This window comes from Phyllostomus hastatus, unplaced genomic scaffold, assembly GCF_019186645.2.
Source record: "Phyllostomus hastatus isolate PE091 unplaced genomic scaffold, TTU_PhHast_1.1 phas_contig_399, whole genome shotgun sequence".
Lineage (NCBI taxonomy): Eukaryota > Metazoa > Chordata > Mammalia > Chiroptera > Phyllostomidae > Phyllostomus > Phyllostomus hastatus.
The window spans coordinates 1-25,245 of record NW_025333871.1 but is presented as its reverse complement, the minus strand read 5'-3'; the positions used below and the strand labels follow the sequence as shown (position 1 = coordinate 25,245).

The 25,245-nt window shown below is 40.6% G+C and overlaps 1 protein-coding gene and 2 pseudogenes across 1 annotated transcript; 1 reads left to right on the top strand and 2 right to left on the bottom strand.

Annotated features, from left to right (window-relative positions):
* Window positions 1-598: 598 nt before the first annotated feature.
* On the bottom strand, window positions 599-1,556 carry LOC123821274 (annotated as a pseudogene).
* Window positions 1,557-7,106: 5,550 nt separating this feature from the next.
* On the top strand, window positions 7,107-8,065 carry LOC123821265 (olfactory receptor 491-like). Its single transcript, XM_045842498.1, has one exon. The coding sequence runs from the start codon at window positions 7,133-7,135 to the stop codon at window positions 8,063-8,065; it is 933 nt and encodes a 310-aa protein (XP_045698454.1). The 5' UTR covers window positions 7,107-7,132.
* Window positions 8,066-16,478: 8,413 nt separating this feature from the next.
* LOC123821267 lies at window positions 16,479-17,410 on the bottom strand (annotated as a pseudogene).
* Between the last annotated feature and the right edge of the window lie 7,835 nt (window positions 17,411-25,245).

The following is a 25,245-nucleotide window of genomic DNA, read 5'->3' as shown; positions in this document are numbered from 1 at the left end:
TATTTCTGTTTAACTACTTATTACACTACTTCAGAATTAATCCTCTTACAGAAAGTAACCAACCCAAGTGGAAAAAACATTGCAGAGCTTTACCTTTTCCTTCAAGATTTTCAAGTATTATAGGAACAAAATTGCATGAAAAACCTAATTAAAATTTTGACATTTCATCTTGTTTTACTAATTATGAAATAATAGAAAGAGATGTGAACAAATATTACTTTACATTTTGCTGCTTGACATAAAATTTACTAAGAACTACTCTATTCATGAGCTGTTTTCTAGCTTCTTCAAGTATGGGACACAACTACAGTTCTATTAGTGAGGAGAAATGAATAATCAATCTTAGGTAACTCAAAAGAAAAATGGGAAGCACAAGATAAACTGACTTTGGCTTTTAAGAACCTAGACTGTTGACCCTGAAATGCCAGATTCTACAACAGCAAAACCAAAGATTAAACTAAAGATTACAGCAGCAAGCCATTATTTCACCACATATTAAGAAGTTTGAAAGAGGCAATAACTGGTCATTCCCTCTCAATTCATTCTGTTTTACCTTCTTTTTGTTTTTCCTGGGTTTTTTTTGTTTGTTTGTTTGTTTTGCTGCAGGCAGTTCAAGGCTTGCCCATTGCATAGGTTCAGCTTTTCTCATGGTGATCTCAATCTTTGTTGCAGTCATACTTACACAACTTTGGTTTACATCAATCACACCCCACAATTTCACATTTTGATGAAATTCCTTTTCTCCTTCAAATACAATGTGCACATTTAACAATGTACTGTTCGTGACTACCTGACTGAGCTCTGGACGAGAATTTTTAGCATACACTGAGATGGTGACTTCACCCCCAGTTTTATGCCAGTCATGTCTACATGGAACAACTTTTTTCCCAGCATCCTTTGCAGTCCACATGTGTTTTCCTGTTGTACAGCCCTCTTGGGCTAAGAATGTATTAAAATCGGAAGTTTTTCTTCTACAACAGCTCCAGTATTTCATCCCTTCATGGAAAATAGGTACTCCACAATGATATACACAGACTTCTTCTAGGCTCTTGCAGATCCTGGTATGTCTTTCAACACCCTCCGTTTTTACATGAAGTCCCAATTTTAATTTCATGACTGTCTTCATCTTTATTTTTTTCATTCCCCAATGACAGTTTAAGTTTATCAAGTGCTTATTTAAGGGAAGCAGATACTTTTAATTCCAAATTTGTCATTGGTTCATCTGGGCTTGGCCTCTTTATTGCTTCTACTAGTTTAGGAGCTTGAATGATGTGCTCCTGAAATTTGTGTTTCAATTCAGATAGTTCCTTCTTCTCAGTAGTCTTGACTTCAGGTTTGGCTGGCTCAGGTGGCTCTTCACTATTATGTTTTCCTTTTGTAGCGCCTACAATGCTAAAAAAATCAGAAAAATCAGTCATTCTTCTCTTACAGCAAGACCAACCCTTTAATGCATCATGAAAGACAGGAACACCTGGGTGGTAGGTGCAAGCATCATCGGAATTGGTCTCGGGATCTGAGTGCTGACAGCAGCCCTGGTTGTAGCACAGGAGGGCCATTTTCCCCCACCAACACAAGCCAGACTCAAACAACTGGACCGCAAGACAGTGCATTTATGACTCCCCCCGCGGTACCACTGTTCTGCTGTGTGGGTGGCCAGAAATCCAATTTTTAAAAGGTGTGAAAGATTAATTTATTCCAAGTTTATGTAGCAGCAGTAAAAAGCCATAATGATCTAATTTGTAAATGCCTACTGTTTTCTTCCCAATAATACATCTAGTTTTTTATTGTTGCTCAATTACAGTTTTCCCCTTTCCCCCCATCCCTCTGCCCCACCCTAATCACCCCCACCTCCCACATTGAATTTCCCCCCACCCCCTTCTCTTTGTCCAAGGGTTATTATACATGTTCAATAATACTTCTAGTTTTGATGTGCTGCTTCCACTTATTGCTGGAGATACACAGTTGCCAAATGGCCCTCATTTCCTGGCAATGTGCAACCCAGGTTACTCCTTTTTACTCTCTCCTCAAACAGTAACCAGTCAAAACTGACCTCTGCATCCACTTTCCTTTCCTCAGAATTCTTCAATAAGAATCCAAACTTTGCAAAATGCACCTGCTCTCCATTGTTGAGAGGTATGTGGTGGTCTTCTGCAGAGCAAGCATCTCACCACTGCACTGACCAGACAAACTTTATCTTGTTGCATTGCAAGTCTGTTTCTGGTGGCCTTTGGCTGATTGGGCTTTACCACCATGTTTTTAGTTTTACATATTCTTAAGAGGCACAGAACTGAAAATGAGTGATATTTGGGGTATGAATGTGATAGAGGGTTTCATTAAAAGAGTATAGATGAATAAAAGCTATTAGAGTCAAGAATGCAGAGGATTTTAAGTTAGTTTATCAGTTCAGATATGCAAGTAATTAGAAGTTGTCCTTGCTGATGACAAGGTAGAGAGATGGAGAGGAAAATTTTAGTGCAGGTTCTAAAGTATTCAAGGAGTGAGGAATGGCAGGGAGATGAATGCAGCAACCAGGAGGTGTTGTAGTTGCAACGTCATGGATCTCATAGGAGGCAGAATGTGGGAGTGAGGAAGAAATACAATAATTTGAGAAAGGCAATTGGGATCCACTCAATTCTGATCAGTGTGACCTACCCAAGGAGAAATGCTTAAGCACTCTCTTCTATTTATCACATGCTTGAGATATATCAATAGCTTCAGTTCACTTTTATGCATAACTATATACTTTGTTTGTTAAATCTATGGCCAGCCTATTGGATAGGAATTATTAACCCCATTTTAGAAACCATGAAATTGAGTCTCAAAGAGGTTAAACAGTTTTCCTGAGCTCATACATCTCCAATTGAACCCAGGACTCCTGGGTAAAAAGGTCACACCTTTGAAAAATTGGGTTTTTCAAACTATTTTTTTTCAAGCATCCATGGATAAAAATTTTTTAGGAAATAATAAAAGTACTATGGAACTACTAAAAGTTAAATATGAACAAAATATAAATGCAGTTTTATTATTGGAATTAACACACTTGAATTTACTCTATTACTCTCTCAAATTTTAATGAAAGTGTGTAACGGTTGCCCTCAACTTCTGGCCCATGGTTTGTCATGCAGTAGTAATGAACAATTTGCTCATGGCCACCAGTCTATGGACCACGTTTTGAGTAACAGTGGCCTGTGCTTTGTTTTTGCTTGCCTACTCACATTACTCCATGGCTCTCTCCCCACTACTTGAAGTCCCCAGCTAAAGGGACTGTTTTGTCTGCAGTGTTGGAATCAGAGCCCTGATGGGACTGACTCTTGTCTCTATCTCTCCAGCCAAATTTCTGTTCCGACAGTTCTTTGTCCAAGTCTCTGGGCCAAGCTTCCATCAGGACCCGTGAAAATATACCTTTGTCAGCACCTGACCTATTTAGGCCACCTTCCCTGACCAGCCCCTTAGGTGCAAAGTAAATCATTCTTTCTCTTATATTTCTGAGCTGCTTCTGCATTTCTTCATTGTAGTTCATATGAGACTGCATGATAAATTCCCTCCGGGTTGAAATTTGTTTGTTTTGTGTTTTGGATAGCAGGGCCTCAATTTAGTTTGGATGGTGTGTTGATTACATTAGTGATGGGATGAGTGATGGGTTTGTTCTCAACTTCTCAGGGCTCATGGAGCACTGACCACTGCCACTGTCCAAAAAGATGAATAGTACAATTTAATGCAGAAGAAGAATTGAGCAAGATGCAGATCTACTGGCGATCACCATTGTGAAGATTTGGCCTTGCTCCTTGTTCTGGATTTGCAATCCACTCTGCTTCTTGAAAACAATGTAAGTACTTTTAAAAGGGCACATAAACTAAGGAGGCTCACATATTACAGTGAAACATTTTGATGGTTTTAGGTTGCAGGATATTTTTTCACATGGGGTCAGAGAATTCTGGAATGGGGGTGCTCAAATGATTGGTGCAAGAAGTAAGGGAATCCAGCCTTGAGCAGAACTTGAGGATGGAAAATGATGGTTATGACTAGCAAAATGAATTAATTGGAGATGCCTCATCTTATCAGAATGTGTGAAAAGAGCTGTAGCAATAATGGATCTTAATGGTAACCTTTAGAAACATGAAAGAAGGTGGGATATCTAATGTACTGATTATTGCCTGCTCGCTCAGTGGAATGTGGATATTAGATGCCTTAGAAGAATTCCTTGAATTGTTCTGTTGAGCAGTGAGAAGAAAAGAGTTCCAAGAAACTTAAATAGGGACCATCCTGTGTATCCTGAATTCCAAGGAGAATTGGCTTAATTTTTTTTTTCTGTAGCTAAATAGTCACTAATCAAAGCAGTAGTTTTCTTTTTTCCCTTTTTCAGTTCTAATGCTACTTTTCATATTGACTCAAAGGTTACCTTATTGGAAAGTACAGTAGCATTATCCATCTAATGCTAATAAAGTAGTTAGCTATTGTTCTGAATGTTTCCCATGCTCTTGAGACCAAGAACTTTCTCCTTCACTTTCATTAAGTAAGGGAGAAGGAATTCCAAAGGACACATGACATATAGCTGTCCCTTTGGGAAGGGCAGCCTGGCCTTAATGACTCACCAGGCTTGATAAGGTCTGCTACAGGAGAGAACATATTTCCCAATGGGGCAAGCAAAAACAGCCCCAGGGGATTCGATGTAATCTGTTACAGGCTCCCTTTTCTCCCACCATCCCTACAGATAACCATCCTCATCCTCACCGCATTTATGTAACTGTGGTCCTTGACCAAAGGGAGCATTCAGTGGTTTACAGTGTCAAGTATTCAGTCCACAACTACTTATAAAACGAAGTGGAAAACTTGTGCTCTATTAGATTCTCTTTGGGTTTTATCCTCAACAATTCAGGCTCTGAAGGTCAGTGTAATATTTCTGGATTTTTGTTTAAGTATTCTACATTTGTATTTGTTACATGAAATGAAAATAAAAGAAGCTATCTCGTCAACTTAGCTCTGAACCACTGTGGAACCTGTGGCCTCAGCTGGGGATCCTCTGTGGGATGGTTATTCTGACCACTTGAATCAGGCTGCTGAGCCAGAGCCACGTCTGTGCTTGTGTAACTGAAACTATGGAAGGAATTGCAGAGAAACCACCAGATATTCAGGTTGGATGAAGCTCACATAGTCCTATGCCTTCTAGTCACCATGCATTGAGTGAAGGGATAGGTGAAAATCAGAGTCCCTTCTGCAAGTGGGCAAGCATGAGTGGGTAGCAGAGTGAAGAGCTCGAGGAGGAAACCCAGGTGGGCAGTGGAGGGAGGAAGAGAGCAGCAAGAATCAGTTACCTCCTTATGCATCTGAGTGGCATAGTCCAAAAGTGGGATGGTATCATATATTATACTTCAAGTCTTATTTTTGTGTTTGAAGTCAAAATCTCCTCCCATGTGTTACAAGTAGAGCTATATATACTTCTCACCAGAAAACCTACCAACACCTCATTTTTACCTAACAAATAATAGTTACTTAGCCTTGATGTATGACCACACACCTTTGGGTACTCGATAAATATAATTTCTTTTAATCTCACACCAAAGCTGCATTACAGAAACAATTATACCCATTTTACAAATGAAAACACTGAGAGGCACAGAGGTTTCATGTGGAAGTTAAAACAACTGGCCATTGGGAGGTCTAGGACCTCTTTTTCTCTCCTGACCTTGATAACTGCTGTCAGCACAGATGGAGGCTCACACAGTGTGCACAATGATGCAGAGGTGGCCCCACAGTGCTGCCTGGTGCTCAGACCCATGCTCCACCCCATGCTCAGCCCCAGTGTGTATTCAGAGGTAAACAAGGACCAATGTGAGGAATCTGAAAATTGTGCCACAGATGGAATGGCCAGAGAACTATAGATACTTAATTTTAGGACAGAAAAGGCAGTAGAGGCAAGCTACATATATTCAAATATGTCACAGTTTTTCTACAGAAAGGACAAAGTTTGCTCCTGAGGATCAATGATAAGATGAAAAACAGACTTTTAATGATAGAGCTTACAGCAATGGCAGCCAGCTACCTGTCACTAGAGTAATTTAAATGCATTTAATGAAATCAAAGAAGAGATAGAATTTACTTTTTAATGAACTGTGGATTCCCAACTATTGGTTCATTATATCTTACTATCCATTGAGTTAGAGAACGAAGTCCCACTACTGGAAATATTAAATGCTTCGTAATAGAAAAATAAAACCTTTCAATGATATTTTGTTCTGATATTTACCACTTAGGGTAAGTAGGTACAATGTTAAAAACTGAAATAATGTTGTTAGCAGAACATTGTGTTTCCTTGCAAATTAGAACCAGTAAGACTGAGTAGAAACCCTCAGTTTCATGTTCACATGACTCTTAATAGCACAAAAATTGCAAGGAAACACATATATAGAAAGATACATTTAGAAAAGTAATTGGAGATAAATTATGAAACTTCATGAATACCATGCTAAGGAGTTTGATGTGTTTTCCATTCAGCATTTCTGATATGAATATTCTTAGGAAAATGAGGTATATTCTATTGATGATATTGATTGAAATGTAAATGAAAAAGTAGAGTATATTACGTGATTACACATATGTAAATACTACTTACTTATGCCACCAAATTATAATAAATCAAAATGTATTGTGAGGCATTATTAAAGATGTGTCACTGAGCCTTTCTTTAGTCATTAATATATGTTAAAATAGTAAAAGCAAATGCATACAGAACGGATTTATAAACCTGTAGGTTGTATCAGCAGGGATTTTTATTTAGCTGAAGTTAATGGGCAAAAAAGATGTGCATAAGTGAAATTTTCAGGAAAATTAAGTAGCAATTAAATTATTTTATAATATTTTACAGAGATATTTAAACATTAATTTCATACTTCTATTTTCTCATTTTGATAAGCATAACTTTCTTTTCCAATTTTCACCAAATCTTTAGTATGTCCTATAATTATTGCATTGTACTATAATTTCTCTGTCTTCTCTTATTATTCATCATAAATTCTGCTTTTGCAGAACTGCCTCAAAGCAGAGGAACTTTTTCTTTGTCAGAAGACAATGGCAAAACATGGGGAAGCATAGAAAATATTCACCTTTCCCTCAGCAGGAATAATTCACAGACAACATGGAGGTTGGAAACCATACCAGCGTGACTGAGTTCATCATTTTGGGGTTAACAGAGAATGCTACAACTTGTGTCATTTTATTTATTGTGTTTCTAGTAATCTATGTTGTCACCTTAATGGGCAACATCAGCATAGTCATGTTAATCAGAAGCAGCCCTCAGCTTCACACACCAATGTACCTTTTCCTCTGCCATTTGGCGTTTGTAGACATTGGTTGCTCCTCATCCATCACACCTGTTATGCTCACAGGCTTCCTCAAGAAAGGAACCTCTATCAGTGTTGATGGTTGTACAACCCAGCTCGGTTCTGTGGTCACATTTGGGACAGCTGAGTGCTTCCTGCTGGCTGTCATGGCCTATGATCGCTATGTGGCCATCTGCTCCCCACTGCTCTACTCCACACACATGTCCCCCAGAATCTGCATTCTCTTAGTGGGAATGTCCTACATGGGTGGGTGTGTGAATGGTTCGACATTTACTGGCTGTTTATTGAGTTTATCTTTCTGTGGCCCAAATCAGGTAGATCACTTTTTCTGTGATTTCTCCCCTTTGTTAAAAATTTCCTGCTCAGATATCTCTATTGTTGAAATTATTCCTTCCATCTCTTCTGGGTCCATTATTGTGGTCACAGTGTTTGTGATATCTGTTTCTTACATCTGCATCCTCACCACCATCCTGAAGATGCGTTCTGCTGAAGGACGACATAAAGCCTTCTCCACCTGCACCTCCCACCTCACTGCAGTTACTCTGTACTATGGAACTATTACCTTCATTTATGTCATGCCCAAATCCAGCTACTCAACTGACCAGAACAAAGTGGTGTCTGTGTTCTACTCAGTGGTGAACCCCATGTTGAACCCTTTCATCTACAGTCTGAGGAACAGAGATGTGAAGGAGGCCCTGAGAAAGGCAATTGTCAGATTACATTCTTAGGATCCATTCTTACCATTTCAGAAGTCCTGGAAAGTTTGTGTTTATCTGTTTCACACTGAGGAGCTACTAAATACTGCATAACTGATTACTTAAATTAAATTCGTACCTCTTTTAACTCTCATTTTTATACACTTGTAAACCAATTATTATTTCTATAATTATTACTATTATTAGTACTGCAGGTGCCAAGCACTTTTTCTTATTTAATTTATTTAGCAAACAAAAATTTGTCCTTATTGTGTCAAGCCCTATTCTAAGCACATTACACTTATTAACTGGTTTATTGCTCACCAAAACTGCCGTTAAGTAGAACTAGTATTTCTATTTTACAAATAAATCATTTGGGGCACAGAGGCATTAAACAGATTGCCTAAAATCATACAGCTAGGAGGCTGTGCATCCAGTGGTTGAATGCACAAACTTTGGGTCCCAAAGTGCTGTACTTCTCCATTTAATTTTTCTAGCAACCCTATGATCCCTGTCCTGTAAGTTTTCCTCAATGTACAGATTAGAATCCTGAGTCTCAGGGAGATCCAATAGTTTGTCTGGAGAGAGGTGGACTCAAGTACTCTGATTCTATGCCCTTAACCTCTACTGTGATGCCACTCATCAATCTCAGGATTCCAGCTGTTACTGTTCCAGAGGATTTGCATAGTGTGATCAAGCCTCAGTCTGAGTCCCTTGAACAAACTCTTGTCCCAGAAAGGTCTAGGTTGTGAAGATTCCAAAACAAAGCATAGGATGGGAAAACTGGGTTGATTCCCATCTTTTAGAAAATTAGGTCTTAAGATTTGACTGGAAGTTTATCTATATTTAAACACATGTTAAAAACAAAGAGTCCCATTTGACACAATATAGTTTTCTTTAATGGTAAGAATTAAAAAGAGTATTTTTACATTCTAAGCCTTGAAATTAAGTTGTTAACATCAATCATAGTTCCATTGTCTGGATTTACAAGGAAACTATAACCCATTAAAAACTGAAAATGTTCTCATAGATTGCACATAAATGTATTTCTTGGGTAGTGATCTACCCTCATTTACATCATCACCATGAAACTAGAAAGGGTCTGGACTCAGGAATTCTCAGCTCAAAGCAGTTGATTACTGTTGAGAGCATCTGAAAGCAAGACTTAGACCATGCAAGTCCATGTCTCAGTGTAATGGGATAAGAGAAGTGAGCATTGGGAGGTATAAAGGAAAGATATAATAAATACAAAGATGGAAGTAAATGTTCATACCAAAAACCCTAAGACATCTACAAATCATTTTATAACTAATTTAGTAAGATTGCAGGATAAAAAGTTAATACAAACATTATTATATTATATGATAGCAAACGACAGGAAGGTTAAAAGAGAGGAGTACATTTAAAATATGCCAAACCCCACAAATATTTAAGAATAAAGTTCTCAAAAAGTCTGTAACACTTCTTCACTAAAAATTATAGAACACTGATGAGAAAAAGAAAAATGACATAAATAAATGGAGTGAGAGAAACCATGTTTATGGGTTGGAAGACTTGATATCATTAAGGGACTGACTCTCCAAACATTGACCTACAGATTCAATGTAATATGGATAAAGAATATAAAAGGGCTTTTATATGAATAGAGAAGCTGATTATTTGTGGATATGAAAATAAGCCAGAAAGTAAAAGTAATTTTTAAAAACAAAATATTTGGCTGACTAGCACTACATGACTTCAAGACTTACCATAAAACCAAAGTAATTATGACAGTATGGTATTGATGAAATGATACACATACAGATCAAGAGAGATAGTCCAGAAATATATCCACATAAATATTGGAAATACACACATACACACATATGTGTATATATATGTATATTGATATATTTTGACCTGATGTAAAATGCAATTCAACAGGTGAAACGTTTTGAGCATCTGTTACTTGAAAAAATTTGTGTTATATGAAAGTAATGAACAACAACACTTATCACAGGCCATGGAGAAAGATCAACTCCAAATCTATCACAGATATGCATACAAAACACAAAACTATAACATTTTTACTGCTAAATATATGAGGAAGTATTTATAACTTTGGATTAGGCAAAGGTTTTTAGATAGGACTGAGACTTACAAAAAATAACAAAACTGATACATTAGATTTCAGAACTGAAAACATTTGCTCTTCAAATATTTCATCTAGGAGACTGAAAGGGAGAACATGTTACATCAGGAAACACATATTTATGAGAAAAGGCTAAATATAGAATATATAAAGTATTCTTAGAACTAAATGAAAGGAAGGCAGCCTACTTTTTAACATGGGAGAAAGCTTTGAATATGTACTTTAAAGAGGAGACATACAAATTACTAATAAGCAGCTGAGAAGATGCTTAAAACCACTAAAAAATTATAAAACCATTAGAGTAGCTAAAGTTACAAAACAATGCCAAGAGACAAGAGTGAAGGACCCAAGATGGCAGTGGAAAAAGAGAAGATACAGTCACCTGCTCTCAGGACCAACTAGACTTACAACTAAAACATAAAACAATCGAGAAGAAAATGGGGCAGACCCAAGATGGCAGAGGAGTAAGTGAAAGTTATACCAACATTTTCCCAGGATTAATCTGGAATTACAACTAATTCAAAGACAAATTATCCTGAATAACCAACTGAACACTAGCTGTAGAGAAGCCTAATGCCCAAGGACTGATGGAAGAAACCACATCACCACATTGAGATTGGTATCTAGTGCAGGGACATGAGAGGGCTGGCTGGACTCCCAGGGCAGCAGCAGAAGTCCTGGAGGGATGTTTCAGTGGCAGGGTGTTCCCCCTGAGAAGTGAGGGGACTAAATCCCAAGCAGGGCTCCCCAGCCTTGAGCACCAGAACTGGGAAAGGAACCCCAGTAACACCTGGCTGTAAAAAACAGAGGGTATCTGTCTGCCACATAGAGATGGCTGAAGATGGATAGAGCCTCTTAAAGAGGTAATGCAAAAATATCACTAGCAGCCACTTTACCCTAGGCTCCAGAGGAGGGAGGGCAGAGTAGATTAGAGATTCTCAAGGGCAGTCTGGTGTTGGTGGCTCTATGGAGAGAGCTGAAGGATCAGCCACCAGGATCCCTGTGCTGAATCCTTCCCCATAATGCTGAAGCCATCGTTCTTGGTTAGAACACACTCCACCGAGCAGCACAAGCCTGAGGGGAAGCAATGGCCACAACCACAGGAATCCTTCCTGCCCCACCCTGTGCAGCTTAAGCACCAGCTGTGGATCTCTGATCACTCCAAGCAGATTGCCCAGGGCCAGTTACAGGCAGTGTCCAACATAGGGTGGCACCAAAGTCTTTGCAGATCTGTGTAATGCATTAAATACAAAGAACCAGCTAAAATGGGAAGACAAATAACTAGGCCCCAAATGAAAGAACTAGAGCGTTCTCTAGAAGAACTAAATGAAATGGAGGCAAGCAATTTTTGTGATATAGACTTTAGAGTAATGATTATAAGGATACTAAACAACGTGAAGTACATTGTGTTGGGAAAAAAAGTTTGTTTAGCTTCTTTCCGTACAATAAAAGGCACATCTTTCATTTTCACCAATAACTAGTAATTTGCATGAGAGTATGTCAGCTACCTCCTGATATTGGCTTCTTCTGTGTAGAGGCCAGGGGTGCTGTCAAACATCTTCCAATACATAAGACAACCATACGGGAAATAATTATTTGTCCAAAATGTCACGAGTATCACAAAACATTGAAAACCACTTTTGACTCATCTGGTCACTCAGCAACTTCTCCATACACTGGACAAGTATATATATTTTTTTGCATTTCAGCATCATCTTTATCTTTCTTAAAATAGTAAAGTATAATGCAATAAAAATGTTCTGTATCTTCCTCCATCTTCAATATCAAAATAGCTACACAAAAGTTCAACTTTGATTAAGTATTTTTTAATGCACACTGATATGAGAGCTGTCAGAATACAATCAAACAGAATTACTTCAAATGAAGTTAAAGACAACTGAGCACTACTAGAACAATCATACAGAAAATATAAATGAACATTTTACTCAACCTAATAGAAAAATCCACCTCTATAAACTACTGACTTGCTGAACAGAAGTCTTATAACCAAGAATTTACAGAAGAAGCCACATCAAGACTGGTAAGAAGGGCAGAGACATGAAAAGGGCTGACCCCACTCCCACAGTGGTGGCTGAGGTTCTGGAGGGATATCTCAACTGCAATTCCTATCAAGACACAGCAACAATGTGTTTCAGAGAATTAGAAAAGTGTTCCAAATATGTATAGAGAACCATAAAGACTCTGAATAGCCTCAACAATAGTTGCCTATCTGAATTAATCAGTGTTCAACCAAGGACATAATTGTGGAGACCATCATTTTGTGTACTGGCCAGTCACAGCTGTAGCAAGATCTTATATATACATTTACTCAGTCACTTGAATCAGGATGAAATATTCAACAGATCAGTGGACACAACTCAAAGCCAGCAGAACCAGTGATTCATCACACAGCAAAAGCTTCATTCAGCTAGCCATTCATTTATTAATTGTTTCATTTCAACTAAGCATTCATGCTAACTATGGTTCAGGAACTGTGTGAACATAGGTGCATGAGGAGAGAGGAAGGACACTATAGCTGTCTAAATGAAGCTTCCAAAATTGGGGAGAAAACAAGTACTGAAAGTTCAACTGTAATGTGCATTGGGTATTCTGAAGAAAATATACAGGGTTCTACAGGGGGATAACAGGTGTACTTAATTTGTTAGGAGCCTGAAGACTTTCGAGAGGATAGAAAACAGCACTTAGGTTAGTACCTATACTATCATTAGGCATTGTCCAGGTGAGGGGAAAAATACATTTCAGGTGAAGCTACAGCATATTACATGGTCCTGATGTGGTAATGAACATGTGCATGTTTAAGGATTTAAAGTAAACGCTTCTGCACAACTAAAGCAAACATCGGCAAAATGAAAAGGGATCCAACCATATGGGAAACTATATTTGCAAATGATACCTTGGACAAGGGTTTGATCTGCAAAATATATAAAGAACTCACACAATTCCACTCCAGGAAGAAAAACAACCCAATTTAAGAAATGGGCAAAGGACCTGAGCAGACACTTCTCCAAGGAGAACATACAGAGGGCCCAGAGACAAATGAAAAGATGTGCAGCATCACTAGCCATCAGAGAGATGCAAATTGAAACCACAATGAGATACCACTTCACATCAGTCAGAATGGCCATCATAAATCAACAAACAACAAGTTCTGGTGAGATTGTGGAGAAAGGGAACCATAGGACACTTGAGAATACAGACTGATGTAGCCACTGGGGAAGACATTATGGAATTTCCTCAGAAAACTAAAACTGGAACTGCCTTTTGACCTGGCAATTCCACTGCTGGGATTATACCCTAAGAACCCTGAAACACCACTTCAAAAGAACCTATGCACCCCAATATTCATAGCAGCACAGTTTGCAGTAGCCAAGTCTTGGAAGCAACCTAAGTGTCCATCAGTAAATGAGTGGATCAAAAAACTATGGTACATTTACACAATGGAATACTATGGAGTGGAAGGAAAGAAGGAGCTCCTACCCTTTGTGACAGAGTGGATGGATCTGGAGGGCATTATGCTAAGTGATATAAGCCAGGTGGTGAAAGACAAGTACTATATGATCTCACCTATAAGTGGAACCTAATCAACAAAACAAACAAATGAGCAAAACAGAACCAGAGACATTGAAATAAAGAACAAACTGACAGTAACCAGAGGGGAGGACGGAGATGGATAATGGAGAAAATAGGAGAAGGGTCATTAAGGAACATGTATAAAGGACACATGGACAAAGCCAAAGGGGGTAAGATTGAGGGTGGGAGGTGGAGCTGAGTGGGTTTCGGGGGTAGTGGGGGAGGGAATGGAGACAACTATACTTGAACAACAATAAAAAATAGATTAATTAAAAAACAGGGAAAAGTAGCCATCTTTTTTCCTGTAAAGGAAACCAAATGATTGGTCCTAGATTTTGTGTGTTTAGAGATCAAGGGAAGAGATGTGAAGGTCAAAAAAGAAACATGGGCCATGTTCAAGACTTTGTAAGCCATGTTCAGAATTGTAACCTTATTATAACATTGTTAGGGCTATTAATGAAGGAACTTGTCTATTTAGAGTTGTGGCCATGGTTGGTATATAGAAAATGATGGGAAGAGAGTAAGAGAGGCAGGAGGAAAGCTAGTTAGGGTTGTGTTCGTCAGGATTCTCCAGAGAAATAGAACCAATAGGAGATATATACATGTATGTACATGCACATATGTACATACATGCAAAGATGGACAGTGAGCAAGTGACTGATTGATTGTTAAGGAACTGGCTTACAGAGCATGGGAGTGGGCAATTCCAGAATCCAAGGGCATTCCAGATGGGTAATTTCAGTAAGAGCTGATGTCACACTGTTGAGTTATGAGGGAGCCTGGAAACAATGTCCCTCTTTTTGGGGGGACTGCAGTTTTCTCTAAGGCTTTCAACTAATTGCATAAGAGCTACTCACATTGTTGAGGGTGACCTGCTTAACTCAAAGTCTACTGATTTAAGGGTTGATCACATCTAAACAGTAACCTTCACAGTAAAATCTAGATGGGTGTTTGACCAAACAGCTGGTCACCATAGCCTAGTCAACTTGACACATAAAATTAGCTGTCACATGAGTACTATTGTAAAACCCATGCATCGGGTGGTAGATTGAAATAGAGGTGCTGACAATAAAAAAAATAAGAGAAGTAGGTGATGAATATTGGACTGAGAATGTACAATACAATGTACAATGTGTGTGGAGGAAAAAAATGACTCAGGAGTTCAGAATTAATCAATTGATTGAATGGTGGTGTCTTTTCATAAAATACAGACAATTGCAAGGGAGCAATTTGGGTGAAAGCAGATGATCACTTTATATACAGTTTGTGCTGGAAATTCAATAGACAAAAAAAAATTTCTACAACACTAAGAAGCTGGTGGGGAAAACCAAATAAATATGGTAGTCAGTGATAAAGGTCAGTTAGGCTTCACAGGAAACACAATCCAGTTCTCTCAAGCTTCCTTAACACAAATGAGTCTACCCATGAACAAGTCACTTCAAGAGTTTGTTCACTCAGTCCCCGAGGAGTTCAGGAACACTGCTCATTGCAACAGAGAAGTCATTGTTTTGAGCTGACAGAGCTCACAAGTTAATCAATCGGGGGCATCTCATTCTATTCTTTCATGGGCTTCCTCAGAAGTAGCCTGGAGCCAGAGATTAGGAACACAGGTCACAATTCTCAGATCCACAAAGTACATGCCAGCAGATACCTTTCCTACAGGAAGAATGTCATCAATAGTTTTACTGTCTGGTTATACTTGGCCATTTCATCTCAGAATATACACTGTAGCGAACCAATCTGCTTGGTGTTGGCAAATATAGCCCAGCCCTATCAGAAAACCAACAGGCGTGAGTCAGCACAGTGGATCCAAACCCATGGATCGGCCCTCCTGTGGGAAACCAGGCCTGCATTATACCTAGGCTGCTTTGTGGCTTGCTTTTGCTAAAACCTCCTCACCCTGAATTGAAGCTGAATATGTTTACTATGTATCTTTAAAGTAACTTCCTGGAGTCTGTTCTAATTCCCCCAAGGATGGAGTATAACCAGACCAATCACTCTCATCATTTCTTTGCATTTGCAACATTTTTTTTCCTTGTTAATCTGTACAAAGTCATCAGTAACATCCTTTCTGTTGTTATCTGTAAAAAGTAATGCCCTAAAGCAAATCTGAGTATAATGAATGAGAACCTGCTTTGATGTAATGCTACTGGAAAGCAATAAAAGCCTGTCCAGGCAAGGGTTGAGGTGCTCTCTCTCTGTCAGAGAGTGGCCATGTCATCCCTTTTTCTCCACAGGACTTCTGTAGTCCATGTGAATTTGTTTGTTGCATCATAACACCATGGACACTGCTGGCCAAAGTCCACATCAATACACAGTCATAACTGTAAGCATCCCTCTCATTTCAGGATAAGCTCCTATTATAAGTAGACACAGCCTTAAATGCTTGGAGGTATAATAACCTTAACTTATGGCAGAGAACACCTTTTGAAAAAAAAATAATATTTTAAGAGTATTTTCAGCATATTAAGTATTTTTTTCATGTTTTTTTTTGTTTCTGATTGTAAATGAATGTTATTAACAACTCACTATGTGCCTTGAAGTTACCATTGACATCAGAAAATCCACCCCCTACCTTCACTGAAAAGCTCCACACACAATATAACATATGGACCAATATATTTAGACCACAGTCAACTCAATTTCCTTTTGTTGTTTTATTTATGGCATATTATTATTATCAAATCATAAAAAATATCAAACTTCACTACAAAAATATTCTGCTCAGCTCTGTCTTCAGACCCCCTTAATGTCACTATTCCTGAGACTATAGATGATGGGGTTCAGCATAGGGATGACCACACTGTAGAACACAGATGCCATGTGTTCTGGTCACTAGAGAAGGTGGACTTGGGCATCACATACACAAATGTGACAGTCCCAAAATACAGAGTGACCACTGTGAGGTGGGCAGTGCAGGTGGAGAAGGCCTTGTGATGCCCCCTCCTTGGAGTTCATCTTCAGGATGGTGATGAGGATGTAGATGTGGGAAAGAAGTGTGACAAACACTGTGACCACAACGATGGGGCCAGCAACAAATGAGGGGACAACTGCAGGGATACTGCTATCAGAACAGGAGACTTCCACCAGAGGAGCAAAATCACAGAAAAAAAAATGATTGACATGATTTGGTCCACAGAACAGTAAAATATAGAAGGAAATAGTAAAAGAGCAAGAATTGAGAAAACCACCCATGTAAGCCACTATGATGAACTGAACACAGACTTGTGTGGACATTTTGGTTGAATAAAGCAGTGGGTTGCAGATTGCCACAAAGCAATCATATGCCATCATAGCCAGAAGGAAGCACTCAACTACCCCCAAAGACAGCAGTTGAACCAAGCTGCATGCCACATCCATGATAGGAGATTGGATTTCCCTGCACCAGGAAGTTTTCAAGCATATTGGGTGTGACAGAAGTTGAAAGGCCTATGTCAGCAAAAGCCAAGTGGCTCAGAAAAAAAATGCATAGGATTATGGAGCTGAGAAGAGATTCTGATAATCAGAATGATTGTGCTGAGATTGCCAGATACAGCCACCAGGTAGATACACAGGATGATCATGATGAGGATGACTCCAAGGACTGGGTCATCAGTTAAGCCCAGTAAAATGAAGTCTGTCACTGCAGTGTGGTTCCCAGGCCCCAGGGAATCCATGAAATAATGTTGCTGCTACCCAAATGAACCTGTCATGAAACATTACATTAATGTCATTACTCAAATGTAAAATCTAATGAACAAAATAAACTGATGAACAAAATAAAACCAGAGGCATGGATACCTGGAACAGACTGACAGATCTCAGAGGGGAAGCGGGTGGGGAGGACTGGAAGAGGTCAGCCAAGGAACACATATGCATGTATGCATAGCCTATGGACACAGACAAGAATGTGATGAAAGCTGGGAGTTGTGGGGACAGTGGCTGGGTGGAGAGAGGCAAGGGATGGGTGAGGGGAAATGGGGAATATCTGTAATAGTGCCAACAATAGAAAAGGTGTGAATTCAATAGTTTATCTTCATTAATGCACATAAAAGTTATTCTAAGCAAAATAATTACTCAAGCTAAGTTTGGACACTTTTTAGAATCCAGAGTTATGTGCATTGAATCTTGTATATTTTTGACAGCTAGTGAGTGGGGAGGTTAAGGGATGGAGGGATTGGGCAGAAAGGGAAGGAGTCATGGAAATGGACAACAGTGTAGTGATTGATGGTGGGAGGGGGGTATAAAAGGACTAAATGGTAATGGAAAATGAAATAAAGATAAAAAATTAAATTGTTTTATCAGCAACACTAGAGAACCTGCTTCAAATAATGTATTACTTTTTTCTCTTTATATTATCAATGTATAAAATGTACTTAAAGTGGCTTGAAATCTAAGCACTGAAAATACAAAAATTATGAGAATACCAAATAGGAATTGTCAGTATAACACAAAAGATACATGTGTAAATATAGGATTACATAATGGCAGTGTGAGTAACAGCTAACATTTATTGAAAGGTTACTAAATGCTAAGCACAGTGTAAAAAACTTAGATATCAATTTCTAAGAAATAACACTGAGGACTTATATTTATAGATGAAGTAACTGATTTGCCATTGTTAAGTAACTTACCAAGTTTACCCAGCAAAGGGTGGGATCAAGTTGTGACTCTCAAGGGAGTTTGAATCTAGTCCATTCCTTTTATAACTATACTGTAAATGAAATTAAATAATATTCATGATGTAGTTGAGTCAGAAATGCATTGGTCACAAATTACCATCTTTATAGCTAATGTATACAGTAGGTGCATAGTTAATGAGAAAGTTTAAATTTTTATCAGTAGAAAACTTCATTTTTTAAAAGGAGAAATACAAATTTTTTCATTTAGTTATCCCATTTTATTGTGTTTTTTTCCATGACCATTTACCCTTTTTATACCCTCTTCCACCTCCACCCACCCACATATTCACCACCCTGTTGTCCATGACCATGAGTTCTTTTTCTTTTTTCCTCAACCCCTCCACCGCCAACTACCCACTCCCAGAGCTGTCAGCCTGCTCTCTATCTAGGAGTCTGTCTCTATTTTGCTTGTTAGTTCAGTTCGTTCATTAGATTCCCCATATGAGTGAAATTGTATGGTATTTGTCTTTCTCTGGCTGACTTATTTCACTTAGCAAAATGTTCTCCATGTCCATCCATGCTGTCACTAGGGGTAAAGTATTCTTGAAAGGAGAAATACAATTTTTTAATATGGCATAGAAGAAATACAAAGGATTTTTAAATTGACATTATGAATGAAGACACCTGTTGTAAATTTATTATGTATCTTTAACATTACAATTAAATTATTGTTAATATCAAGTAGTTTTAAATATCAACCTAACTAGTGTATAAATTTAAAGAAATCAAATCATTTCCTAATATATCAATGTTTTATAGGGTATTATAGAATGAAATAAATTTAGTTTCAGCACAATAATGCAGCTGAATAAAGCTACAGCCTAAAAAGTTCATTTTCCCCAGGTTTATCTAACCCATGGCCAAGTTGAACCTCACCTCCATGTTTTCTGGCTGTATATTCTCGACTTTGTGAAAAGTATCTTGTTGCCTGTAAGCTAAAGCATTCAAAACAATAAACAAAGGAAATCTTTGGATATTTACGAACAGTAAGCCCCCAAAGTATCTCAAGCTATTGAATTAATTAGCACTCTAGTGTTTTGGAAAAGTCACTCACACGCGGGGAAGATGATGAAGCACAAACTTTATTACCCGGGGGGGGGCTCAGAATTTGGAATTCCCCTCTGAGCCCCCGGGTAATAAAGTTTGTGCTTCATCATCTTCCCCGCATGTGAATGACTTTTTCTGTAACATTTTGGTGCATTGACCGCGAAACGGCTCACATGAGCAGGCATTTTGCCTCTGGTGAAGGCGACCGGGGAGTCAGCGGGGGAGCCCTGCCGCAGGGGAGGAGCACGTGCCCTGGTGATTCCAGGCTTCCCGGGGCAGAGACTCCCTGTGCCTCGTCCCCAACCACTCTAACACCCAGGCGGAGGGGAGAGACGAACCACGAACTGTCAGAGGCGCCAATCAGGAATCGGTGAGCCCCAGGGACTGGACCTGAGACTGGGGTGGGGGGCTGATCACCCCCCAACAGGAAAATTCAGGAGTCTGTGCCAAGACCCAGACCATCGGACTCCTTCTCGGGGGAGAACTGTGTGACTGACTGTGTGTGAATGTATCTGTAACTCCACGGGGCCGGCCAGGCTTACGGAGTCTGATTGGGCCCTCACCTGCAGCGGGCATGTGAAAGATCCCCTTTTCCTTTGTTTGTCTGCATCAGTTGGGAGAATTCATCATGGGTTGGGGGTGTTTCTGCCACAGTACTATATTGCATGTATGTGGGTGCGCCGCCTTTTTGGGTAAAATGGAGGACAACCCACGTGAGTGCCCCCCCCCCAGGGTGGAGGTGCATGGTTGTTGTCATCTTGGATGATGGGTCATGTGAGAACCCCTCCATCTTGCAACTGGGCAAGGTGCCAGGCTAAGGGCTCTCTCTCCAGACTGCATCAGTCTGGTTCTCTGTGTAACTGGTTCTGATCAGAATGGCTCTGAAGGACATGTACTGAGGTTTAAGGAAAACATCTGGCCTGTAGGGTGTTTGCAGGGTCTGAGCTTCAGAAAACTGCAGAATATCCCTGCAAATCTAGGGAATTTTAGTGGAAGGTACCTGCAGTGCCAGGGACTTTCGGTTGTCCTTCCCAGAGTGGGAAAGGAACCAGGATTAAAAAGAATAATGGTTAAATCTGAATAAGTAAAATTATGTAGAAAGAATGTAAAGTTTTAAACCTGGAGTAAAGGAAACCTCAACTATTTGTTTTCTGGTTTTGTGGGAAAAGAGCAGTGTTGTTTCTGATCAAAAACCCTCTGTACTTAAAATCTGTTTAAGGTTGCCTGTAACCAGTTGGGGAGGATGCCTTTGCCACTCGGGACCCAGAAAGGGTCATTTGGGGCTGATGAGTTCTTCAGCCAGAGGCAAAGCAGCATGTCTCTGCCAAAAGACCAGCCCTGAAGGAGCATGTCTCTGTACAAGAGAATGCCCCTACCTGTGTACTGTTCTGAAAACTCTGTGTTTTAGATTTTGCTCTGTATCTGCTCTGAAAAGGAAATTAAGGATTCCAGGGACCGTTAAAACTTCACATTCTGTAGAAAAGTAAATAATTTATATATATATATATATGAGGAAGGTCTGTGGGAAACTGTAAAGATAAATGAAAAAGTAAAAGTTTTAGAAAGGAATTATGTGGTGTTAGTTAATAATAAAGGTATAAGGCATGGAAATACACTCTTGGTGGATATCAGAAAATGTATGAAAAAATAAAAGGGTTGTAAATGTTGCAAAAAGTCTGTAGAAGTAAAGGTTTTAAGAAGCCCAGTGGATATCAGGAGGGAAAAGATTTTCCTTCAGGCTTTGTATTTTTCTCCCTACCTGATCCCTCCAGAATTTGGCATTCTGAAGGAGTAAATGAAAACATAAGGTTTCTTTGCATAAGACCAATAAGACCAGTAGTTAATAGTGGTTTTGTTAACCAAGACTCTGACTGGAACGTCACATCTGATGGAGGCATGTATGGGTTCTGGCCATCACTAGAAAGCCCTGAGGAACTGGGATTGACTTGTGAAGCTAGCGTAAGCCCATGGAAGAAGCCTGGTACTTTGGTTGGTTGTGCAGTTCATGGCAGTCTTTCCAGAAAAGGAACGAAGGTTGCTTTCATGAAAGATGGCCAAAAAGGAACCTGTGGGCACAATGAAAACCTCAAGGATCTGAGGAAAACAACTGGTACAGGCGAAGCCAGATGGCGGATGTGTGGCTCTGCTTCTGTGCCTTGAGGGGGGGGTGCTGAGAAGTCAATCTGAAAGTTCCCTGTGTGAGTTCCAGTAAAGCAGAATTAAAGATCATAAGTAATCCAGGCTGCTCTTGGTGTGTTTATGCAAACAGTCAAAATAAAAAACAGAACTCAAAGTAGTCCCTTTAATAACAGTGAGGGTGATCTTAAGGAGAAAAATTATGGTTTAAGAAATATCACTGTGCTCAGTTTTAAACATCAGAATAACACAGCTAACTGTCTTAAAACTTTGTTTTCATTTGAAGGTTAAAACTGGTTTTGTAATATCATCAAAAATGTATAATTTACAGGTATGAAGGACCTGTCAAATTGCCATTGCTGAATGTCATTGCAGGAAAGACCTCACAACTGAATGCCTTCCCAAAAGACAGTCTCACAGGCACAGAGACTGGTTTGGGGACTATTGTGTAAATTAACCTGTGTGTTCTTCTGTTTACATAGGATGTATGCCTATGACTTCATTACCTGAGTGACTGGTTGCAATATAGGCCTCACTTAAGGAGCCCATTTTTCATCATCGCCCCCTGGAGCTCAATGGTTTGGCTAAACTAAGTGGTTGGGTTAGTAAGCAGTTTGGGCGATCTGTGGGCTTCACTTTAAAACTGGTTTTCCCTTTGCTGTCTTAATGGCTTAAACAGGAAAGGTTTAAATATCTGAAAGGAGGGAAATCATAATATATTCCCTTCAGCCTGAGTAAAGTATAATGGGCCACAAGAGCTTTGGATAAGTGTAGCATGCCTTGTACACCTTCCTCCAGATAAGCCATACTTAAGCCCCTGCCTTTGTCATTTAATGGTTATGATTTAATTGTGCCTTCCAACTCTTTCCAAATCTGTCACCTCCAGAATATAACCAGGATGCCAACGGTCCAGTAATGCCAGCCTTTGAACACCGAGCCTGCGACTTCCTGGTAACAGCCAACTGACCAGGATTCTGTAAGGTCCTTCCCCTTACAGGAAGGACTCCTTCTGTGCTGCACCCCCTTCAGGGCACCCCAAACCCACGGGTAGGTAGAACAATGTCCATTTCCAGCTGGAAGCAGTTACAAGGAGATAAGACCTTCGTCCATTGTCCTTTAAAAGAATTTAAAGTGGGCATATATCTAAAATGAAAAATTGTTACAAGGTGCAGCCAAGAGGGGGGACCCCAAATGGGCATTTGGGACGGGGTCCATAACTCAAAGTGTCCAGGAAATTTTAAGAGGTCTTCACCCCTTCCCCCACAGGTGTAAGTTGGGGAGGGACACACAGAGCAAAACATGCGGGGCTATTTTGTACAGCAACAGCTTTACAGCTAACCCATGGCGTAGTCATTTAACATACCTATAGCCTTCGGCTGGTCACTGGAATATGCTGAATGGCTGTGGCCGTGCTCTGGGCCAGGGAGATAAAGACTCCCCTGCCCAGGATGTGACTGGGAGGCAGGTCCCCTGAGTGGGAGCTTGAAAAAGATTGGCTCCATAACATGGGGCCACATCTGCCCAGACCCATGATAGCAGCCAGACGGGAGTGGATACCGGCCTGTCCAGGATCTGTGGGCTGTCTGCGAAGCAGCCAACAGCCACCACCCAATGTTCCCAAACACTCCCAACACAGCTTCCCCCAACAGCAACGTGGTTTACCTGCCTTGATCTGAAGGATGCCTTCTCCTGCATTCCTGTGGCATCTTCCAACCAACCCATTTTTGCCTTTGAATGGAAAAATCCACACACAGCGGTCAAGACTCAGTTAACCTGGACTAGTCTGCCCCAGGGGTTTAAGAACTCCCCAACCCTATTTGGGGAAGCCCTAGCAGGAGACCCCTTGCTAAGGGGGGATGAACCTGATGATTCTTCAGTACATGGACAACCTCCTCCTGTTGGCTCCATCCCAGGAATGGTGCCGGGAGGGAACACACATGCTCCTGAAGTGCCCCCTACAGCCGTCTGCTCAGTCCTCTGTCATTGTCCTTCACGTTGCTCTGTTGGGTTTGCCTACCCCAGTAGCCTGCAAGCTCCCTTGGGGATCCAGCAATGTCGCCAGGTGCAGAGCTCAGCAACCAGGCTTGCCGGAGACAAGTGTGATCAGGGGCGTGGACAGAAAATGGCAGAGTTGCCAACACCCTCCAAAACCTTGTCTAATTTCTGAGAAAAATGCTCGTTCTCCTGAGGAAAAGCCAGCCTGCACCCTGCGGCTGTGGAACTCAGCCCTACTACCAGGCTTGAAGGGTCCGGACATTAAGAGAAAGCCTTCCAAAATATTAAGAGGTGTCTCAGTAATGTTCCTGCCCTTGGACTGTCAAAGCAGGGGTGGCCTTTTAATCTGTATACCCACAAGAGAGAAAAGGTAACCCTTGGGTCCTGACCCAGCCTGTCGGACCATGGCAACACCCAGTGGCTCACCTGTCTAAGCAGTTGAACCATGACGCCACTGGCTGGCCACCTCGTCTGAGGGCAGTCACTGCTACCATAACCCTCTTGCAAGGGGCATAAGTGGCTGTCGAATCCCAGACTGACTCAATACCAAGGCATCCTTTAAGGAAACCTGAGGGTGCATGTGAAGACCATGAAACAAGTCAATCCAGCCACCTACTTACTGGAAGAACTTAGAGGGCTGGACCATGACTGTCTTAGAGTAACTGAAAAGGTCCACACCAGCCAGCCAGACCTCCCGGACCAGCCCCTGGCCCAACCGGATGTTGATGTCACCCATTACATGGATGGAAGCAGCTATATGGTTGAGGGCAGGAAAGTTGTCGAGTATGCAGACCAGAAAACTGGACTGCCCTGGACAAACTTACTGCTGCGAGTCACCCCTTGAATCTACTATAGCCGGGCTAAGACAGCAGCGGATCCTGAAGACCTGAGGACTAGGCCTGTGCCTAAATAACCCATGCTAAGACACTGGAGGATGCCAACCAGGAAAAAAAAACACACCAAGGAATAGACTGTTGCTCTGCAGGGTACCTGACTTTAATAGGCACCTTCGCAGGGGCATTGACAATTGGACTAGTGACTGTAGCCCCTGAGGAATGGAATCCCTGCAAAGCGGGTCACCCTAGGAATAGTTTGTCTCTGTTTGATCTCTGTATTTGGATTTAGTGTATGCTTTGCTTAACAAATGCGGCCCCTGTCTCAGCCCCAGCCTGCAAATGTAATACCCCCGGGCATAGGATTATGCTCAGCGGTAAAGTGGTCTCTTACTATCTCCCAGGGTCAGCTTTCAGCTCCTCCACTGACATGCCATCGGGTTGCGTTCAGTCACAGCAGTCCCTCTAACTTGGGGAGGGAAGGTATACCGGACTGGAGTAACATACAGGACCATAAAGTACCAGACTCAGAGGTATCAGGCATATAGGACCCTGCATCCTCCAGACCTTAGTCCAACACCTAGGGCTACAGTGACTCATAGGGCAGCCACCACAGAGCTAGCCCTCCAGTGGTACCAACACCAGTATCAGCAATTGTAACCCTCCCAAGGACCTTAGCCTTATAGCCAGGTATTAGTGATGCTAAAAGGGATAAAACACCTTATAGCATCAAAGGGGGGAATGTGGCAGGAAAAGAAAAACTCCAAAAGTTCCTCTGTAACTGTAACACTTGCAAAATTTCACACAGGACTGTAGAAG

Excerpts from the sequence above, each read along its gene's own strand:
- LOC123821265 (XM_045842498.1), top strand. The coding sequence starts at position 7,133 with ATGGAGGTTGGAAACCATACCAGCGTGACTGAGTTCATCATTTTGGGG.